The sequence below is a fragment of the Podarcis tiliguerta genome (assembly GCF_965153285.1).
Source record: "Podarcis tiliguerta genome assembly, chromosome: 5".
Lineage (NCBI taxonomy): Eukaryota > Metazoa > Chordata > Lepidosauria > Squamata > Lacertidae > Podarcis > Podarcis tiliguerta.
Window position 1 is genome coordinate 31,500,971 of NC_139538.1, and position 16,999 is coordinate 31,517,969.

At 41.4% G+C, this 16,999-nt stretch overlaps 1 protein-coding gene and 1 long non-coding RNA gene across 3 annotated transcripts in view; both read right to left on the reverse strand.

Annotated features, from left to right (window-relative positions):
* Positions 1–11,890: 11,890 nt before the first annotated feature.
* Positions 11,891–16,999, reverse strand: part of PXYLP1 (2-phosphoxylose phosphatase 1) — a 61,099-nt gene continuing 55,990 nt past the window's right edge. For both annotated transcript variants that reach the window (XM_083442803.1, XM_083442802.1), the window contains 2 exons: positions 14,739–14,878; positions 11,891–13,660 (listed from right to left, as the gene is read on the reverse strand). In XM_083442803.1, coding sequence (XP_083298929.1) covers positions 12,729–13,660; positions 14,739–14,878 — 1,072 coding nt within the window. In that variant the 3' untranslated portion in view covers positions 11,891–12,728. The remainder of the gene's footprint in view (positions 13,661–14,738; positions 14,879–16,999) is intronic.
* Positions 14,993–16,751, reverse strand: LOC310678771. Its single transcript, XR_014511957.1, has 2 exons — positions 16,406–16,751; positions 14,993–15,213 (listed from the first exon to the last, which is right to left on the reverse strand). It is a non-coding gene; the product is annotated as an uncharacterized lncRNA (long non-coding RNA).

Genomic DNA, 16,999 nt, shown 5'->3' on the forward strand with positions numbered 1-16,999 from the left:
TATTTAATTTAAAGCCTGCCAATTGGCCAAATTCTTGAATCAGTTCTAAAACTTTTTTTCCACTAGATTCTGGCTCCTGCAACGTCAAAACCAGGTCATCTGCGAAAGCTCTTAATTTATATTGTTTAGCTCCGACCTGTATCCCTTTGACCAATTGGTCCTTTCTGATCGTATTCAGCAACACCTCCAGGACCGATATAAAAAGTAGTGGGGAAATTGGGCACCCTTGTCGTGTTCCTTTTTCTATTCTGAACTCTTCTGTCAAAACATTATTTACTATTAATTTAGCTTTTTGTTCAGAATAGATTGCCCCTATACCATTTTCAAATTCTTGGCCTACCCCCATGCCTTGGAGATTCTTCTTCATAAAACTCCAAGAGATATTGTCAAAGGCTTTCTCCGCATCCACAAATATCAGCGCCGCTTTTGTATTTATATTTTCCTGTAAAAGTTCCAAAATATCAATTATATTTCTTACGTTCTCTGATAGATGTCTTCCTGGGAGAAAGCCTGCTTGATCTTTATGAATCTCCTCTGTTAGTACCTTCTTCAATCTTCTCGCCAAGATATCCGCAAATATTTTGTAATCCACATTTAACAATGATATAGGCCGGTAATTCCTAAGTTGATGTTTTTCAACGTCTGTCTTTGGTATAAGAGTCACAAAAGCTTCTTTCCACGATTCTGGAGCCTTTTTCCCCTGAAGTATTTCATTACATATTTCTTTTAAGGGTTGAGTTAGCCAGTCTTTCAATGATTTATAATATCTTGCAGTCAGCCCATCAGGTCCCGGAGCTTTGCCTAGTTGCATATTTTGGATGGCACTCTCTATCTCTTGTTCTGTTATCCTACTGCTCAGTTTAAGTTTGTTTTCTTGCGATATTTTTGGTAGCCCATTCACTTTCAAAAATTCTTCTATCTCTGTTTCTTTCTGTGGTTGTTGAGAGTAGAGCTTTTTAAAATATTTTTGAAAAGCACTCCTGATCTCGTTGGGATATTGCAACATTCTTCCTTCAACCTCCACACTTGTAATAGTGTTCATTTTTTGTCTCTTCTTTATTTGCCATGCCAATAACTTTCCACACTTATTTGCCGAATCAAATGTTCTTTGTCTCATCTGTTTGATTTTCCATTCAATCTCTTGGTTTATTAGTTGCATGTATTGTACTTGATACAACTTTATCTCTCTTAATATTTCAAAGTATGGTCAGTTTAAACTAGTCCTGGGCCAAAGTACCTTTTGAGAATGCTTTTGTTGATTTGAAAGGGGGGAGATAATTGTGCCATCCTTTTTGGCAGCTAACAAACAACTTATATTCCAGTGTGGGACCAGTGTGTTCTGAAATTCAGGACAGCAGAGGCATCTCCTCTCTGTTTTCCTTTCTTTTCCTTCCTTTCTTAACAACTTAAAAAAACAAAAACTGCTACAGCAAGGAGCAGCATCCCTCCTGGCTGTGAGAACGGCATGCTGGACTGGCTGGGGCATTGGCCCAATCCCGCAGGCTCTTTTTATATCCTTAGGAAGTTCAGGGTCTTGCTCACCAGTTCCCCCCACTGACCCCAACCTAGCAAAGGGTGTGCCACCTGAAAAGGTTTATGTCTTCCTGCAGTTGGGGACCTGTCACAAGAGGGTTCCTGATTGTGGGAAACTTTGTGTGTTTATGCACATACTTACAAGACTACTTTGAACCTTGTGGCTAAACACAGTGAGAACATGCGCAGAGTGCACAGCCCCACACCTTCTGCATGCTTTCAATTTAATAACATCTGAATAAAGCTGCTATTGGTGCCAGTTTGGTAGAGAGATGTTGCCAGGACTGTAAACAATGACAGCTATGTTCATGTAAGACTTTCTGTTCCCGGTTTTCTTCCCCAGACTTTTCAGGAAATGAAGTCCTTGTTCTCTCTCTCTCTCTCTCTCTCTCTCTCTCTCTCTGTGTGTGTGTGTGTGTGTGTGTGTGTTTAAGGGCATCCTCCTGTGGCAATTTTTAATAATGAACTACATTTGCAATGTTGTGCCATCTGTGCAAATTCATCAAGCTGTAGCTGGGAGGGGGGAGGCAGTTTTAATGGATTGTAATGCCTGTATTTCTTCATATTTGCAAGAAAGTGGGGCTTTCACGCAATTAAAGAAACTATAGTTGATGAACAGTATAAATTTTAATCAATTGAGAGATAGATTGATTGCTTAAATTTCCATAAATCGGAGCATTAATAAAACAACACTTAGGAAGGGGAAAGTTTGTTTTAAGATGATGACCGCATGAGCACAAAGGAGGATGACCTCTTCTGAAATGGCTCCTTCTCCATTGTCTTACACATGGGAAGAGAGAGTTCTCCACATGGTCAGCGGTGTCCATTGGGACTGGTAGGGCAGAAGACAAGGAAGCCAACGTAGGTGGCGTCAGAGCCAATAACAGGCAGAGTCCTCTTCCTCCTCCTTTCTGAATTTTACAAATACAAAACTGAGAGTGAGAAAGAGGAAACTTTTGTCAGGGACTGGAATGAAGAGACAGAGGCATGTGGGGATTCCCAACCAACCCACCCCACCCTGTGCTTCTCCTATAGCTGACAAGGAAGAGAGAGAGAGTATTGAATTGCAGCCAAGCTATGAGGGAGATAATGAGACAAAGACAGGCAAGCAGCCAAGCTATCCTGAGTTAGGAGAATTAACGGAAGGGAGAGAGTAGCCAGTGAACACTTCAGTAGACAGCATAGAGGATTTTCAGTCCCCTAGGACGCAACGGTCATTGAGGGTACAAGTGCAATGTACTCAGCGACGTTTGGCAATGGGAGGCTTCCGTAGAGGCCGATGCTGTTGGGGAAGGGGGAAGGAGGAGGAGCCAATCCATTATGGAGAGAAGACTGGAATTCTTTATCTCTTACCACAGTGACTGAATAAAGCCTAGTTAAAAGCTTTATTGTTTCTTCCCAACTCCTTGAAAGAATTGGGAAGGGAGGGAGAGAATTCCTCAGGCCTGACAGCTTACAGCCAAGGCTATCCTCTGGACTGGTTGTAAGAAGGCAGTCAGGTGGGAGAGCTGGCTGAGGACACAATGAGGTTGGTAGGTCATGGGGAACATGTGGCTCTTCAGATGCTCTTGGAGTGCAACTCCCATTACCCCTAGCCATTGGCATGTTGGTCGTAGCTGATAGGACTTGGAGCCCATCAACATCTGAAGGGTGTCAGGCTCCCAGTTCCCTGCTTTAGGAGAGGAGAGGTGAGTGTACTGTGCATTGTGTCTAGCCTAACTGGGATGTGATTGCATAGTAGATATGAAATGGCTAGATCAAAGGCTTGGTTTCTTCGAAGGATTAACCCTCCCCTCTTTAGTTGCCCTTGGAATTCCCTTCACATGCCAAGGTTTTGTTTGGTTTTTTCAGAAGAAGACTTTTCAGTTGGGGACACCCGCCCAAGCCTAATTGCCTTGTGAGGATGATGAGGGACAGCAGCATGCGGAAAGGGAATGGGATGTAAGTTTGCGGGATAAATCTATGTGTGCTACACAGCCTGCCTGCCACCCTCAAATCTAGCTAGCTGCCCTTAAGTATGGTGAAGGATCCTGATTGATTCGGCTGCCAGTCTGTTCAGCTTCTGTACATGGAAGGGGAAGAAGCACCGTTGTGTCTTTTGCAAAATTCTTTGGACTGGCCCTGGGACTAAGATAATCTGCAGCTGGCAACAACATCCAAAGAATGACGCACTGTTGATTTTCTGCTCCAAACAACCCTGGCTGGGATCTTAATGAAATGCTACTACGAGAGAGAGAGAAATACCTGCTCATGGGTGTATATTTCATTTGATGCTGCTAATGAAATATATTTCAGAATGCCTGGCTTTTCTAACTGTGGCTTTCATGTCCTGTGAAATATAAACTATCAGACTCAGCATGCAGCTTAATTTAGAAACTGCTGTGGAACAAGTATAGTGGTACCTCTAGTTACAAACTTAATTCATTCCAGAGGTCCGTTCTTAACCTGAAACTGTTCTTAACTAGAGGCGTGCTTTCACTAATGGGGCCTCTTGCTGCCGCTGCACTGCCAGCACACGATTTTCGTTCTCATCCTGGGGCAGAGTTCTCAACTCAAGGTAACTCTTCCAGGTTAGCAGAGTTTGTAACCTGAGGCATTTGTAACCTGAAGTGTTTGTAACTTGAGGTACCACTGTACTTAAACCTGCAAAGCACAGAGCAATGCTCCTTCTGGATCAAAAGCATCTTATTCCTTGCTGTTTGAGCAGCATTCACTGACGATTTTCCTCAGGCCACGGAAAGAAAAGGAGCAGGCCCAGCACGGCCAGTGCGGAGGAAGTCTGCCGGCAACTCTGTTTGTGTTGCCAGAGGCAAGGCAAAAAAAACCACATTTGCTTCTTCCCCATCGCTCAGTCCCTGCATGGTTGTCTGGGGACCCTATCTGCTTACAACAAGCACAGCCTTATGCCTTACACAGTCCCGTTAACAGGGAGGAATTAATACTTGGGATTCAGTGCTCATTGCCCAAGAATGCATGCAGAGATAGATCTGTTAGTATGCAAGTGCAGCATGCATCAATCACCAAACTTGCAATGGGATTGCCATGGATTTTTTTCTTCTCTGCAGCGGGCAGAGATATTCTCACTAGGGAACAGGTGTGAAGGCAAAGGATTAAAATGCACCTCTTCTCACTCTATGCCCCCAATCCAAATCAAGTGGACACAAATGTTGCTGCTGCCAGTGCTTTTTTTCCTGGGGGGACGCAGGGTATGCATACCCCTAAACATTTTGTGATTCTAAGTTTGGCCTCATTAAGGGGCAGTATTTCAATATGAGTAAGAAAATGAGAGTAGCCCTAAACATTTTTTAAAGAAAAAGTTTATCACCCACCTTCTTCCCTCTATTCTCTCCCCCTACCTCTGGATACCATCTTGCCTTACGCTGAATGTAACCAAGGCTTTATAATCTGAACAACAAAAAGAGAGATTGCACATTCTTTTGTATTTCATTAAAATCTTTAATAAAAAATATTTTTTTAAAAAAAAAAAAGACAGGGGGTTCCCTAATCACAGAATCCCCACATCACATCTAGTTTGGCCCTGAAGTGGGTCAGTCAAAGCCCACTGGATAGTTGTTATCTACACAATCAAGGGTCCTTTCTCTGAGTCAGCCTAGAAAACAGAGGTCTGGTACTAGGGCCACATTTTCATTTCTCAGCTTATAATACAGTGGTACCTCGGGTTAAGAACTTAATTTGTTCTGGAGGTCTGTTCTTAACCTGAAACTGTTCTTAACCTGAAGCACCACTTTAGCTAATGGGGCCTCCTGCTGCTGCTGCGCCGCCAGAGCACAATTTCTGTTCTCATCCTGAAGCAAAGTTCTTAACCCGAGGTAATATTTCTGGGTTAGCGGAGTCTGTAACCTGAAGCGTCTGTAACCCGAGGTACCACTGTATACTATTCTCCCAATAAGCAAGGTGCATGCCTGCCTTTCGACCTTAAACTTTTTCAATATTGTTAAATCATAGCTCCTGAAATAGGACTGTGTCCAGGAAGTTCTCTCAGTGAAGTGGTAGCAATAACTGAATGAAGACTTCAGTTTAAGCTTGTTTCAGAATGTGAATATGTGGCAAGTGTCAGTGGATGCATCTAACTGCAGCTTTGAAGCTGGGCTCAAAAATACAAATCCCCCTCCCCTTTCCTTTCCTTTCCTTCGTTTTCTTTTCTTTGTCCCCCCCCCCCCGACCCTTAAGCTTCTCAGTAGATCACTTCAAAAATACGTGGTTTCAATCATGCAAGAATGCATCAAGGACAACTAATTTCCATGTCTGAATGGCACTTCTAGCATAGCATTTTACTAACACACCGCAGCCTGTCACCAACTTAACAGGAAATCTCTCTCAACCTCTTTGGTTAAGAGAGAGGAAATAATGAAACATAGTAGGTTTCAGCCAGCCTCTATTCACCCCCCAACGGAGATTTCTGGCAGGAGCCCATGGAAGAAATACAGACTCGCACCCTCCTGAGGATACTAGATCTGGAGAGAAAGCTCAAGGCTGCCACATTCTGGGCCTTGGGTTTGACAGATGAAATATTCACATAGAGCTAGGCTCCATTTTGGAAAGGCTGAAGAGTTTACACCCTTGTGAAAAACAAAGAAAGGCTGGTAGCCTGTCAAAGGCATCACAGCTATGTTTTAAGCAGCATTGTTTATTTTTTACTGAACCGACAAAACATTAAGAAATCTTGTTGTTAGGATACTTACAGCTTTTGCTGTTATCTCTCAGTGCTATTTAGAGCAACATACAATTAAAATAAACAGTTCAGCTTATAACTGAGCTTATTTGATATTGTATATTGTGTTTGTCTATTAATATATCAATCAAAGAAGTTTACAGGAAGATCTGTTGCAACAAAAGGAAACTATAAAATAGACATTTGCTAAAATAACTAACAATGATAGTTAATATGCCAAAGAGAGTCGTAGGGTTGCCATACCTCCAGAATTTCCTGGACATACCCGGAATACTGCAGTCAGAAGCAGTGTCTGGGCGGAAATCGGGAAAATGTCCAGGAAAATCCAGATGTAGGGCAAGCCATGTCGGCAGTGTCGTTTCCCCCCGGGGAAAAAAGAGCACAAAAGAGCTCTAAAACATTTTTGGGTTTTTTCCAGTTTTGAAAAAAAGAAAAAACAAGCTCAACATCTTTTGTGCCCAGATTTTCACTTTTTGAAATATGGCAACCCTAGTCATCAAAACAACCAAAAGTGGCTTGCCCTTTTGGATGGAGCAGCAATAGCACCACTGCCATATACTGGGATGCGTGGGCAGGCTGTAGGGAGGTCAGCCCTGTGTGAACAAACACAGTTAGGAGCATAGGATTGGCTCCATTGGTACACCTGTACCTTATTCACCTCCCCATCACCTCCACCCTCCCTCCTTAAAGATGGGGGGGGGGATTCTGCCAGGAAGCTAGCTCCTGAAGCCAACCACAGCCAAAGCAAAACTCACTTCTGAAGTCAATCACAGCCAAAGCAAAACCAAGGCAATACATATGCAAAACCTTCTGGGATTTTAAGGCTTGCTTCTGCTGTTGGTTGGTTGTATTTGGTTAAAGAATAAAAGGGGAATTCTCTGGGTGCCCAGATCCACGTTTGGAAGAAGTACACTGGTACCTCGGGTTACAGACACTTCAGGTTACAGACTCTGCTAACCCAGAAATAGTACCTCGGGTTAAGAACTTTGCTTCAGGATGAGAACAGGAATTGTGCGGCGGCAGTGGGAGGCCCCATTAGCTAAAGTGGTGCCTCAGGTTAAGAACAGTTTCAGGTTGAGAACGGACCTCCAGAACGAATTAAGTTCTTAACCCGAGGTACCACTGTACTCTTTGGTGAGTAACCTAGCCATTGAGAATCGTCTCCTGAAATGAGGAATATTTAATGTTGCTCAATACCTAGCAGGCCAACCATCACTGCCAGGTTGTAGATGAGGGCTAGAGAGCCTATGGCCCTCCTAATGTTGTTGGACTCCAGCTACCATTTGCTCCATCCAGCAGGCCAGTGATCAGGGATCATGGGAACTGTAGTCCAACAGCAACTGGAGGGCCACTGGCTCTCCTCCCTGGTTGTAAACCAAGGTAGACTGGAGAACAACCCCCATGTTTTAAAGTAACATGCTTTTCAGACAGGCATTTCATAGGTTTCTTAAATATGTGCCTGTGCTATCTTTTTGGATCAAAGGATTTATCTAAACCCTCCAAAAGTATTCCCTTTTCTTCAAAATGCAGGCTTTTGGTAGGACCATTCCTACAAACGGTCCCGATTTGTTGTGTTTGATGTGTCTTTGACATGATTCATCCAAAGAAACATGTGGAAATGTATTGGAATTGTCTTATGTGTTTCCTGTGTAGGGTTTATCATTGAGATGACTCTCATGTTTAGTGTGGACATGATTGTATAGATAGCATATTTCTCTTGAGGATACTCAAGACCATATTCATTTCAACAGAGGGGATAGATTTGCATATAGAGCCACTGTGTACAAAAGGTTTGTTTCCCAAACGCCCTCCCATCAGATGTCAAAGAGATAAACAACTACCTGACATTCAGAAAACATCTGAAGGCAGCCCTGTTCAGGGAAGTTTTTAATGTGTGACATTTTAGTGTATTTTTGGTCTTTGTTGGAAGCCGCCCAGAGTGGCTGGGGAAACCCAGCCAGATGGGCAGGGTACAAATAAATTATTATTATTATTATTATTATTATTATTATTAGTTTTTCATGTACACATTTGGATGTACACATGGAAGCCTGTGCTGAGATAGTGAGTGGCCTTTTAGAGCTGGCCTATTATTTTTTCCTATTTATGTTAGTTTTGTGGGTAGATTGCTTGCGTTTCTGTGTCTTAAACTAGTCTTCATAGAAACAGCAAGGACACTTCAAGCCTTGTTTGCTTTACAGCTTCAATTATTATTATTTTTTTAAAAAACCCTGCACCACTGTTCCATGGAAAAACAAGTGATTAACACGTTTTTATGTCAAGGACAACTATTCAAGGCAGTCTGTTTATCAAATTAGTTTATCCGCTTTTCATGTTTGCAAATTATCCATAAGGAGACTTTGACTTTAATAGGTTTGTTTATTTGCAAATATTTAGTGTGACAGATGTTAGCCCAAGGCAGCAATGCACCCAGCGCATTGTTCTTCTTGCTTTGAGTTGACACCATTTCTAATTGCCACTTTTTGTCAACTAAATCATATGGCAGAGCTAGTTTTGCATGCCATGAGACTTGATCCCCTAGGAACCTTGTTGACAACCATGCGAACTGCCTTGGAAATCTGTTCTCCACATGCGGATACTAGGGGCTGTTAGGTTCTTCTTTTTGCGCTCATGCTGATTCCTGTTGTAGGGGCCAGGTTAAAAACTGGGATCGCCATCATGGGAACCAGGACACTGCCATATAGCTGCAAAGAGTGGCTTCACTTGAGCCAAGCCATTTGCCTGGCTGCCATTTACTTGCACTTCTGCCAAGGCATAGTTCAAAACTAACTACTTGAACACTTGTGCCGTTTCATTAGTTGTGTGCAGACTGCTGTGATCTAAAGGGTTGCATTTCTCAATTGCACAACTATTGTGAAGGCAAGTCGCTCCAAAATGTTTGGTGGACAGCTACTTTTGTCTCAGGTGAACTGACTCTTAAGGAATTAGGGGGAAACATATCTCTCTCTATAATAAAAACATAAGAATGTCATGGCGCAGCCCCCATTGGAAGATTTGTAGTGCTTCATCACAAGCCTGGAAGTCAGGCTGGAATAGAGGAGAAAAAGTGAAGGCAGGTTGCACAATAGCAGCTATGGCATGGGAGTGAAAGGGGAGACTAGTGGTTTGAAACAATGGCAGAAGTTTAAGTGAAGCAGGGATGGAGGAAACTGAGAGGGAAGTAGAGGCTTTAAACAATGGCAGAGGTTTGAATAAATGACTATCAGCTATTTCAGGGTTTGTGTCCTTTATTTCTCTCACATGCGGCAGCTGAGGAGTGGAAGAATGGAAAACCTCTGCCATTATATACTGGGCCAGACTTTCCACAATTGTTCTGACGTCTCTTACATTTTGCTCACATAAATACGATGCAATATAATACGTGTTTAATCACTGATAATAATTCTGTAAATGTATAAGGTTTGGGGATGTAAATATTGCCCTAAACTGATCTCTCTAGTCAGAATGCTGACAATCTGCTTGTTTAGAAAAATCTGTAGAAAGAACTTTACTTGTTTTTCCTCTTAGGAGCATAGCTTTTAATTACAATTACTTTCCAAGGTACTATTACATTTGGCCACAAGAGGGAAGCCTAAGCCTTTCCTACACAGTTTCAAAAAACATGAAAAATCAAATCAACGTTGCCACAGGGTGGCGTTGAGGTTTAAAATCTTGCAGAGGATTGACACGTCTACAAAAAAAGTGGATCTAAGAATAAGAGCGTAGAAGAAATAACATCTTTTTGCCAGCTTTTGTTGCAATCCCCAGAATGGAAATTCTGATAAGATAAAACATTAGGAAACACTCTCTGATGCCTTGAGGTGTTCAAATGTGTAACAGATAGTCTTGGAGGACTCTCTTTCATTGAAGCCTGTATAAGGCAAGATACTGGTTTACAGGGGTAAAGCAGTAAAGAATTTCCTGCAAAATGACAGCTAGTTGGACGAGATAATGCTTTAACTTTTTCCAACTCTATGATTCTATGTCTGCAGATACATGGGAAGCAGTTTATACCAAGTCAGACCATTGGTGCACCCATTTTGTCAACCCTGGCTGGCAGAGCCACTCCGAGGTTTCCAATGTTTCCCATCGCTACCTCGAAAGACTAGATTTTACTTGGGACTTTTTACATGCAAAGCATGCAAGAACAAGGAAGATATTCTATGTATAATTTAATCTCTTTCTGGATAGGAATTTTTTCTGCATACTGCTGTTTATAACAGCCAACAATATCTGCTTGAGTATTGGTAATGTAGCATTGTACCTATGCAAAGCTCATTAAAAAAAACCTTTCCTTCGGTCCTAACCATAAGGCTTTTAAGGTTGCATTTATTCTCTTTCATTATTGTGTTTAGAAGTTGCCACATTTTGTATATGAGGATTTTTTTTTTTTTGGAACACTTTGCAGGTTTCATCCCCATTTTTTAATACTCTCTTTTGGTCTTGACTGGTCAGGGAATAATTCCTCTTTGTTTGACTCAAGGTACAAAACTTAGAGGCAAAGCACAGAATTCTCCTTTCTGTGCCTGCTTTTCTCATTTGTCTATGACTGATTTTGCTCTTGAGGAATAGGTAGTCTGACAGGTTTATTCTGAGCAAGACCACCTGAACGTGTACTGAATAGAATAAAATGGCAGGCTTTTCATAGGAACAACTATCACAAATACTGCGGTAACCTAGCTTCATATTTGAGCTTGAAGCTTTTCTGCAGTTACATACTTTCTTTGCAGTTACATATTTTCTATGAAGCTTTTAGTATCCTTGTGATGTATCAAGCACCACTAATTAAGAATCTATTAAATTTCAACAACCAATATGGCAACAAACCTTTGACATAACCGATTAGGCAAAGATCATTTTTGCAAACTCTGGTTTGAAGAGCACAAACAGAAATATTGGCTTTTAGGAACCACTTCAAAGATTTTTTTCAAAACTTTATTTATAGAACATTCAAATGCATTGTTTTCAAACGGGGGCTGAAATGCCAATAAAGTCAGAACACAAATTACAGCTCCTTTTAATTGCTACCACCATTTCAATACAAATTACACTAAAGTCTGGTTTCAGGGTGTGTTAAAAACTCTTGACATTACAAAACTCAGCATTCCAATAGTAACAAAATGCTTTTCCAAGCTGTCTAAAAATCTGATGTAAGGAATCTAAAATTTGAGTTAATATGCATTATTAACTTATCCAGTAAAATTATTTATAATAGATTTCTGAATCTTTGTACTACGCCCAAAGTAAAGTGTTGAAAAACAGCTTTTGGCATCCCTTTACAAAGAAGGTTAAAAAAAAAATCTAGTACACTACAGTACAATCACCAGACAGTAAAAAACCAGACTGAGCTTATAAAATGTCTTCCTAGTCTATAAAAGTACTAAATGGACTACAAAATTAAGCATTAAGTCAAGTTCTTGTTTGGCTACATGCAGCCATTACAACATACGGCTATAACACACTGCTTCTTATCACAGCACGAATGATCTGAACAACATAAACAGTTCCTAAAGAATGTATCCGAAGCCCGATTTTAAGTTTTCACTTCTTGTGTATGAATCCTTCCTAGCATCTGACACAACTTGTACTTTGTGTTTGAAGTACACATAAAGTGCTAAAAGTGCAAAGAACGGAACTTTTCTTTTCATCTACCCCAGGGGCTGCTTTGTATATCATATGATAGCTCCTTACCTAAAGAAAACCCAAGCACTTCTATGTGCTGGGGGTTCCACAAAGAAGCTGATTTTATATATAAATGGCTTCCTGTGTGGATTGCCTGTACAGGTAATTTCCAAAAAAGTATTTCTGACAATGTTAATGCCTCCTAGGAAGTCATCTATGCTGATGTAGATTCGCATGTGTTCTAACCAAACACAACAAGAAGCCATGTCAAACATGGCAGCCTCTACCATGAAGTAACAATCTTTACAGCATCTATGTCATGTATGAAGTAGTCCCTGTATAGTAGCTAGAAGTGATGTGTTCAAGAAAACACATCAGAAGCATTTGAATCCATGCACCTTTAAAAAAAAATCACCCAAAAAAAACCTAAAAACAAAGCCTGCCTATAATACACTTTTGCCCTAAGGAAAAAAAAGATTCCCACTTTAGCTAGATCATATGAATGGATTCGTGGAATGAAGGATACTTTCAATTATGACAAGTATGGTTTGTGTTTACTGTGGCAACTTTTACAGTGGAACAACAAGGAACCAGAATGCACTCATTCAGTTCTTCAAGCAATATCCATTTTACAGCAGCTAAGAGACAAATCAAGTTGGAGCACAAAAGAACATAGGCCCTGTGCTGCTAAGGCTGACAAACATTATGAATTGATGACATTTTAAATCAATCTAGAATGCAGTTTTTTTGGGGGGAAACGACAAAACCACTTCAAGCTATATTCATTTGCACTTAGGCACACTAGGATTTGACAGTGTGAAGCTGCCTTGGAGACAATTTTTTTGACAATACAAAATGTAACATTTTATTCCTCCCTTGTTTAGAATGGCCTCCTGTGACATGCATCATAGTAATTGGTGCTATTAAAAGGTGAGAACATGTCTTGTTTAACAAAACGAACAAATTTCTCTAAGGGGCACATCAGTTTGGTGTAATGTTTGTTATAATCCCGGCAGAATGAAGTCTGGAATGTGACATCAACGCCGTTATAAAGGATGCGGATAAAATGTTCTTTGTATTTCTTTCCATCTTTCCACAGCTCAAAGACTAGTCTGGCTGCAAATCTTGGGAACCTGGCCTCAGTGATGCCTAAGGCACTCAGAACAGGGGACAAGGTGACATCATGAGCAGAATAAAGGGCAAATAGTTCTTCTCGCTTGCCTTCTGCAATGCGCTGCATACGGTTGGCTGTCTGGTTAAGGATAGGATGAGTGGCCAGTAGCGCATACAAGTAGTAATATTTCTTCTCCTGCCTCTCTTTTTCATCTTCAAGTTGATGCGTCTTGATTGTTTTAAAGTGCTCAAGGTTAATGCAGCCATTCTTGGTACACGGGAAGCTGACGTTATGGCAAAAATGACACAGCATAGAATCAACAGGGTTAGAAGCCCTCAACTGCCTTGTGGGTATGCCGACAATCTTTGCCATTTCTGCATACGTTTTCTCCAAGTGTATGTTTTTCACCCGTAGGCTGTACTGGCGCCGTTGTTCCTCCTCCAGGTAATGGTTTCTTATCGGGCAATCGCAGCTTCCAGAACAAAAAATTGTGCTCCACTGGTGCCTAAAGTTAATTTTCTTCCAGTCAAATTCCGGCAAGAAGGAATACAGTAGTGCCAGCCCACTCTGTAGTGTTCGACTCTTTCCAGTTGTCTCCAAATACAAATGTTTACTCGTCCAGTCACTTGGTATCAAGTTATGCTTCTTTATATAAATATTCCGCAGTAGTTGTCCATTTCGCAAGTGCTGTACAATCCCTTCAAAAGAGAAAAAGAAGAAGGTAAGCATTCTTCTATGAAATAATTTGAGAGTGATCTTGGGAAGACTGTACAGTGGTACCTCGAGTTACAAATGCCTCAGGTTACAAACGCTTCAGGTTACAAACTCCACTAACCTGGAAGAGTTACCTTGAGTTGAGAACTTTGCCCCAGGATGAGAACAGAAATCATGTGCCGGCAGCGCAGCGGCAGCAAGAGGACCCATTAGTGAAAGCATGCCTCTAGTTATGAACAGCTTCAGGTTAAGAACGGACCTCCGGAACAAATTACCGTAAGTTCGAAGCTAGAGGTACCACTGTACTGTTAGAGAAATTGTGTTGTATCCAGCGGCTGCCTGGGTATAAGGCATGCAACCTACCTTATTCTTTCTCTCCTTCCCCTCTGAAGCACCCAGTCAAAAATCCTCTCAAGAGGGTCAAAGGTTGACCCTTTTGGGAGCTGTGTCACAAGGGCTGTGATGTGAGGGGGGAAATCATCTGAATTGGAACAGAACGATCTTGCTCCAGTGCCAGCTACAATGGCACAAAATCTCTCTGTCCAATTTCAGAAGAATCTTCCCTTCCATGTGACATAGCTCCAAATGTTCACCAAACTCTGGCCGACCCCCCACCCCCGAGAAGGTTTTGGGGGTACATGCGGCTGCACAGGAAGGAGTATAAAAATACTGAGTGCCTGAGCTGCCTTCTGCTCATGCAGTCACTTCATACTATCCGTGTGAAAGGGTAATGGCCAGGGTGGGCAGATCATGCTAAGAATATAAAAACGTATTGATTTTTCAAAAATGTTAGTTCCACAAGTCTTAAATGGTTGTACAGACAAGAAGGAAATATGAGAATTTTCTCTCTCTTAAAAAAACAAACAAACAAACAAACCATAACCAATTGGGATATTGCTACTACAACCATGGTATCCTTTAGAAAGTATCAGCAATGTCCCCTGCAAAAATCATTTTTTGAACCCTTAACAACCACCTAGGAAGTTCCAATTAAGAACCAAAGAGCCTCTTGACATGCTGGTTTCTTTTGGACATGGAAATAAAACAGCTGTAGAAAATCACCTGTCTGTGTAAGCTCTCCCATTTCGCACAGTGAATGGCTGGGGTAACGAGGCATGCTGCTCAGAGTGCCATCCATTTGGGTTTCTGATCCTTTAGACATATGGCTAATAAAAGCTTCAAGCTGAGGATGGGAAGGTTTCCTAAAGGAGATAAACCAAACAAAAACTCTTAAACGCATGAAGAAGCTGTAAAGATTAAAGTGCTCTAATTATGTCAAGTCACACCATTTCATTATGAAGGCATACCTACTGCTGGGAGGGGGGGAACGACAAAACTCTGCTCTTAAAAGAAATGAAATATGCAGCCATGCAGATGGGTGTTAAGGCCTGAAAAAACCCAGCATGTGATGGGAGGAAGAGGGAAGAAATGCAACAGCTAAAAATACATAAGAAAACCTCCAAAGAAGTTGTGCTGCTGTAACCCAGGGTGCACTATTTCAGAGCTACTATTTTGCTGTCAGGACAATGTTAGCTTTCTAAATGATCTCATAGAATCATAGAATCATAGAGTTGGAAGAGACCACAAGGGTCATCGAGTCCAACCCCCTGCCAAGCAGGAAACACCATCAGAGCACTCCTGACATATGGTTGTCAAGCCTCTGCTTAAAGACCTCCAAAGAAGGAGACTCCACCACACTCCTTGGCAGCAAATTCCACTGTCGAACAGCTCTTACTGTCAGGAAGTTCTTCCTAATGTTTAGGTGGAATCTTCTTTCTTGTAGTTTGTATCCATTGCTCCGTGTCCGCTTCTCTGGAGCAGCAGAAAACAACCTTTCTCCCTCCTCTATGTGACATCCTTTTATATATTTGAACATGGCTATCATATCACCCCTTAACCTCCTCTTCTCCAGGCTAAACATGCCCAGCTCCCTTAGCCGATCCTCATAAGGCATTGTTTCCAGGCCTTTGACCATTTTGGTTGCCCTCCTCTGTACACGTTCTAGTTTGTCAGTGTCCTTCTTGAACTGTGGTGCCCAGAACTGGACACAGTACTCCAGGTGAGGTCTGACCAGAGCAGAATACAGTGGCACTATAACTTCCCTTGATCTAGATGCTATACTCCTATTGATGCAGCCCAGAATTGCATTGGCTTTTTTAGCTGCCGCGTCACACTGTTGGCTCATGTTAAGTTTGTGGTCAACCAAGACTCCTAGATCCTTTTCACATGTACTGCTCTCAAGCCAGGTGTCACCCATCTTGTATTTGTGCCTCTCATTTTTTTTGCCCAAGTGCAATACTTTACATTTCTCCCTGTTAAAATTCATCTTGTTTGTTTTGGCCCAGTTCTCTAATCTGTCAAGGTCGTTTTGAAGTGTGATCCTGTCTTCTGGGGTGTTAGCCACCCCTCCCAGTTTGGTGTCATCTGCAAATTTGATCAGGATGCCCTTGAGTCCATCATCCAAGTCGTTGATAAAGATGTTGAATAAGACTGGGCCCAAGACAGAACCCTGTGGCACCCCACTAGTCACTCTTCTCCAGGATGAAGAGGAACCATTGATGAGCACCCTTTGGGTCCGGTCAGTCAGCCAGTTACAAATCCACTGAGTGGTAGCATAGTCAAGACCGCATTTTACCAGCTTCTTTACAAGAATATCATGGGGCACCTTGTCAAATGCCTTGCTGAAATCAAGGTAGACTACTTGATTTCTGTAGTTCACGGAGATCTACAAGGTAGATCTCCGTGAAATGACCTACTATCTTCATAAAAGAGAAAACCAACATATCTGGTGTGCAGAGTGGTAGGCAATGGATGGTTCAGTACCAATTTCTGGGGATTTATTTTGTTAAAAGAGAGGTGGGAAATTACTGTGATGAACACATTTGTACAGTACATGGTTTCACCCCATGAAAATGTCAAATAAGAAATAAGCAGAAAAAGTCTAGCTTGGAACAAGAAGAGCAGGAGATCCATGCTTCCTCTAAATTACTATTAATATTGCTGCATGCAAGTTAGGCTGCATTATCACCTCCTTATATCATATTATTATTTATTTTGTTACAAATCACTTCTCATGAGCCAAACCGATATACAAAATAATAAAACCAAAAGCAAATATAAACAGTTACATATCTGAATACAGTTAAAGCAAATGCATATATAAAAACTGCATATATAAAAACTACAGGAACATTAAAAAACCAATTACATATATACAATTTAAAACAGCAGCAGCACATACATAAAATCAATTCAAATACAATACAGGTACCCATATTTGATGCTGTAAAGTCCTTTTGAAGGAGTATTTTATTTTACATGGT